The following is a 6,000-nucleotide window of genomic DNA, read 5'->3' as shown; positions in this document are numbered from 1 at the left end:
AAAAGAATTATTAAAAAAGAAAAGAAAAAAACCTGAAGCTGACCTTAAAGCTTCATTTTAGAAGATTGTTAGGTTTACCCAATTCTGTATCCCAATTTTGTTTAGCATTTATGAAAGTATAAATTCTAATTTGTTAAAAAACAAAACAAACAATCAGACAGACAGACAGACAAACAAACAAACAAAAAAACAACAACAACATATTACCCTTTCAATATATCGATAGTAAGATCAACGATTTTATTTACACAAAACGTTTTGACGACCCCGATTACTCCGGTTTTTAGAACTGTAAACCCCAAAAATCAATAGCTAGAATTTTGTTTGTCAAATATTCTACAATTGCTGAAATCCTATTATGTCAATAAGTCAATAAAAATTCCACCTGTCGCTCTGCTAGATGATTTCAATGCTATTCAGCATCCAGACACACACAACTGATGGAAAAACCGCGAGAAGTATCGAAATGGCTACAGCAGCTGATTGTAAAATATATTGATTTCATATATACACAACCCAACAGAATACTGCGCTACAAAGTATTAATTATTCATTTGTCGTGAAGCTGCTAAACTATATACAATTTTATTCCATATAGTGTGATATTTTGCGCTATCCTTTTTCACATCTGATACGCAAGAGGTATATTTCGGAGCGAGGAGTAAACTTGCTTCTTTCAGTGAGAAAAAAAATTCTAATGTCGGGCGCTTCCGTTGGAAATATATAGGTAAATATCCATCATATCGAGTGTCTTGTTTATAATAAGAAAACTTATCTACACATGTGTTCTTAGTCGTCGGTCTTGTGTTTTCACATTGCCCGGCGATGAGGGAAACTCGAGTCAAACCTGTTCGCCCAATAACACATGGGCGACCTTATTAGGCAAATCGTTTCTCCGATCTTCTGAAGAGCAAGCGAATGCAATGGCCGACATCTTTCGCATAATTTATTCGCCCTACCGAAGCTGTTTTCGACTCGGCTCGCAGTGTCTTTTCCCCCGATTTGATTATGATTAAGACCGTAAGACACTTTCGAACACAAATTATCATTGCTTTTAAGATGGCGCGTGGAAGATAGCGACCACCACTGCTGGAATAAGTGATGTAGATTGGGGAAAAGTGACCAAAGTGCTACCGAAATTAACTCTATTACCGATAACGGCCATGCTTTAAGAAGGATCATTCAAGTACATGCGATCGTAGAAGATAGCTGTTGTGCATTATCGTCCTCACAATATATTCTCCATGTGTAGTTAAGTGCACTAATTTTGTAAACTGGAAAATTCATACCGATTGGATTTTAAAATTATGAATAATGATGCTGCTTGCGGATTGAAATAATTGTGTTAATGTTTTCATATTTACAATTTTACAATTGACGGATTTACTGTAAACTTTCTGAAAAAAATATATATAAATGTGAAATTGGAAAATTACTAAGACCACGTGAGTATGCATGAATGATAAAGGGGTACTTAGCTGGCTCTTTCGAAGATGTCGATAACTTTGGTCCATTCGAGTGTAGGGTTATATTGGAGTTAGTGGTCCTACGACACATGTCCCGTAGGTCCAAATGACAACTGGCGGAGGGCGTTTCGATTTTGAGGATGGAGGGACATACTGCGGGGGCTGGGAGGAAGGGAAAGCACACGGTCACGGAGTTTGCACGGGACCCAAGGGGCAAGGGGAGTATTCTGGCGCCTGGCAGTTTGGTTTCGAAATTTCTGGTGTTTACACATGGCCAAGTGGAAATAATTATAAAGGGCAATGGTTTCAAGGAAAGCGTCATGGACTAGGCGTAGAGACCAAAGGGCGGTGGATTTATAAAGGAGAATGGACCCAAGGGTTCAAAGGTCGCTATGGTGTTCGACAGAGTCTGACTTCCGGTGCTCGATACGAGGGTACATGGACCACGGGGCTCCAAGATGGTTACGGGTGCGAAACCTACGCAGATGGAGGTAATTTTCTTTTGAAATCACCCTTTTTTTCACCTCAATGTATGTGCTTTTATGTTTCACACCTGATATATAATATTTATGACGCCATGTTGAAAAAAAGCAACATGGCAGCTGATCCTCATTGCAAAATATGACCGGTCATACCCAACGTTGATCTACTCCTTACAGATTTATGGTTGTTTGCACTGCACTCGAGTACTATTTCCCCGAATCCTTTTACTTTCGAAATGGTGTACAACGCATCATGCATTTATTATACATTACCCTTTATTTTGTGCTTAGTTTATACAAGTGAAGAGGCCGATCAAGCATGTACAGATGGATTCCGGTCGTAACCTTAAGTCTTACGGTACCACCCGTTGACAAATCGTCATTATCATTATCTACATCATCATCATCGGCTCAAAGATTTATTGATGAGAGTCGGACGTTTTATAAGGCAGTTAAACGGATTTCGTACCAGAGATTCAATATTAATTCAGATATTTATCTCATTCTGGTCTTATCCTGTACATTAACTTTACACAACTCGAAAGAAATAATAAGTAAAAAGTAATCGACCTAGAGATACCAATGCCACCGTCAGGCAAAGTAGCTCAATTAAGGCTTTGCTAACATTATTAATGAGAAGAGTAAGACTTCAAATAACGAGAGAAAAATAATTATTTACGATAACGTTACCGTTTTCAAATTATGTATTAAAAATGCCTACATACATGTTTTCCTGTCATTATGTGTGATGTCTATATTACCAACGATTTCTGCTGACTATTGCTGCAGAAAAAAAGTCTGCGATTTCTTTACTTCTGGTTACCATGACAACAAAAGTTGGCAGGTGAGGCAAGATGATCAGAGCAATGTGGAGATGTGATATCGACACAGGATATCAGGATTTATCCTCCAAAACTTAGATTAACTCATCTCTCTATTGCTCCCTGTCTCTTACAACTATATAATTAGTTTTGTCAATATATTTACATTTTAAATCTTTAACATGTTTCGTAATACAGTCTGTTGAAAGATTACATATATATTATTGACCTTCGTTGGTTAATTGTGATGTTTCCAGTGAAAAATACACCGGCAGATGTTTTGGCATTTAAAATATAGATAAAAACCAGATCAACCGCCGAAATGACGGATGTGCCACGGTAATAAAATCAAATTGAACAGAAACGAAACAAAATTGAACATTTTTTTTTCTCATTAACAACCGAGTTCAGATATCCATAAAATACCGATAATAATTTAATCAATTAATATGAATTCTTTTTAAAATGGCCATTTTCGCCTAAATATGAAGGGATTACAGAGATTATTTTGTGCTTCGCGAGCATCGTCGTCAATATTATTTAACCTCCGTAACATCTGTTAAGAATTAAGCAGAGCCATCTCTCCTGAAGATGATTGCTAATTGTTGAGATCGATAGGCGAGATAAACTTGATATTGGCAAAGAAAAACACCGGGCTTTGTATTGGAAAATACCCTTGGCCATCGTAGAAGCAAGAGAAAAATGGTAACTATTTAGTAAACAGAGCAATGTTATTGACTTCATTAGAGGAAATGACTTTTGGCGACAATGTACATCAGTCATGTAATTGTACTGCAAAGTCCAGTGATCCTTCAATCGATCATTTGGATCAAGCCAAACTAGTATCGTGATGAAAGAGTGTCATTTCCAATATAGAGAAACCAGTCGGAGAAATCAGTGGCCAATAGATATATGTTGAGGTCACACGCAATTTAATTTTGTTCTTAATAATTATATTTGAAGCAGTTCAAGACTTATTGATTTTTTTTGGGGGGGGGGGGGGGCATAATTAGACACGAGTGATTTCATGTAAAGAAAGAGACCCCCCCCCCAAAAAAAAAAAATCAATTACCTTTAAGGATGACATCTTATAGATTTACGTGGAGTGATTACGAATTGCCGATTTTATAGGAAAGTTCCAACTACATGTATTTAAATGTATATGTATTGTATAACGTATACTTTGAGGTCTGAGCTCTTTTCTAAGAAAACAAATGCATGTACTAGTATATGATCTAGGGCTTTTGGAGTGTTGACAGTCTAGCTAGAACGCTGTGGCTGCATTTTGTATTACACAGGCATCAAAATTATTAATTGCCAGAGGACGTTTATTTTCGATCGTGTCAAAAGTTATGTTTTCGCTGGATTTGACTATTTCCCAGAAAATCAGTATTGGACTAAATATTGATGATGACGAATTGAAAGGGTGGTAGTAGCATATTACATGTATTATAAACAAATAAAAAAAAATATAATAATGACTTGAACAGACTTAAATTTACTCCACAAAAAGAAGCTTTTGCACAACCTTTGTCTTTTCTGGTCTGATTTCTGGTTCTTGAGAGAAAGAGTTTAAATAACAGAACTATATTTTGACTATTCTTGGATATTTCCCCTGAAAGTGGAAAAAAAATGGCAAAAAGAAGAAAAACAAAAGCATTTTACGAAAAATTGTGTCTCAAGGATGCTGAAATTTTCTATATTTATCTGCATACATATACAATATACGAGGGGCATTTCAAAAGTTCTGGCAACTGGTGTGCGGTAAATTAATGAGCGTCATTATCATAAATTAAATTATATCAATCCCCCAAAATAGTCTCCGTTGACCTGGACACACTTTTTTTTTCAGTCTTGAAATCCACGTGGAAAATGCTCGTATTCTTTATGAAATCGGACGTAGGGAACTATTCAATTATACCTTTAATATTTGTAGCTAAAACTCCTTTGACGATGTTGGTTTTTGATGTGTTTTTTCCCTAAATAAATGACTTCCTCTCTTTCTTTGATACGCTTGTATTATACATATCTAGTTCTCGCAGTCCATTATATGTATATGATCCTTTGTGCCTTGACCAACGAAAGTTATGAAATTTTCCAGAATCTTCTAATGAATCCCTTGATTTTCATGTGTTAAACTTTTAAGAACAATGTATGCAAGTAGATGAATGGAAACATTTGATACCAACTGCACGTTGAATACGATCACCCTTTATTGTGCTAAGTCTGACTGGAGTGAAAAAGGAGAAAATGAAAGACTTTTAGAAGTGATGAGTGTGTACGTTGACAAAAATCAAATATCACGACTCGTGCTGTATACCAGACATACTATTTCATATAACAGAACATACTATATCAGTTTGTCAGACATACTATACCAGTATACAAGGACATACTCTATCAGTATACAAGAATATACTTAAGCAGTTTATCAGACATATTATACCATAATAAAGTATATTGGTATTCCTGACATTATTACTTGTATACTAAAAATACAATATCAGTTTATCAAACGTTCAAACATCAATATACCAGACATATAATAGCAGAATACAAGTCATAATACTAGTATACCAATATACCATACCATACCATACCATACTCTGTTAGTATGCCAGACATTCTGTCACTATACCAGAAATACAATGTACTCTATCAGTATACAAAAGATACGCTATCAGTGTACCAGACACACTGTCACTATACCAGACATACTCTATCAGTGTACCAGACGTGTTGTTACTATACCAGACATACTCTATCAGTGTACCAGACATACTGTCAATATACCAGACATACTCTACCAGTGTACCAGACAAACTGTCACTATACCAGACATACTGTCACTATACCAGACATACTGTCACTATACCAGGCATACTCTGTCAGTATACCAGACATACTGTTACTATACCAGACACACTCTGTCAGTATGCCAGACATCCTTTATCAATACACTAGACATATTCTATCAGTATACCAGACATATTCTTTCAATATACCAGGCATATTCTTTCACTATACCAGGCATATTCTATCAGTATACCAGGCATATTCTAACAATATACCAGAAATCCTATACAAGTAAACAGACAAGCTCTATCCTTTAGCAGTGTATTTCTTGTTGAAATGCATTCCTATATGCATTATTCAATACAATATTCTAAACTTCCAACGGATATTCGAGGCAAACCTTAATTTATTCATGTGTATTACATTAATTACGGT

The 6,000-nt window shown here is 35.8% G+C and overlaps 1 protein-coding gene across 2 annotated transcripts in view; it reads left to right on the top strand.

Moving 5' to 3' along the window:
• Positions 1–584: 584 nt before the first annotated feature.
• Positions 585–6,000, top strand: part of LOC133206003 (junctophilin-1-like) — a 41,721-nt gene continuing 36,305 nt past the window's right edge. Inside the window, exon 1 of one of the 2 annotated variants that reach the window (XM_061341908.1) lies at positions 585–1,957. In XM_061341908.1, the coding sequence (XP_061197892.1) occupies positions 1,573–1,957 (385 nt within the window). In that variant the 5' untranslated portion in view covers positions 585–1,572. The remainder of the gene's footprint in view (positions 1,958–6,000) is intronic. The other variant, XM_061341909.1, reaches the window with a different exon arrangement.

Source organism: Saccostrea echinata, unplaced genomic scaffold, assembly GCF_033153115.1.
Source record: "Saccostrea echinata isolate AGI-Se365-2 ecotype Australia unplaced genomic scaffold, CSIRO_AGI_Sech_v1 ptg000054l, whole genome shotgun sequence".
NCBI lineage: Eukaryota > Metazoa > Mollusca > Bivalvia > Ostreida > Ostreidae > Saccostrea > Saccostrea echinata.
Note: the sequence above shows the minus strand (reverse complement) of the source record. Positions and strands in the feature narration are given on the sequence as shown.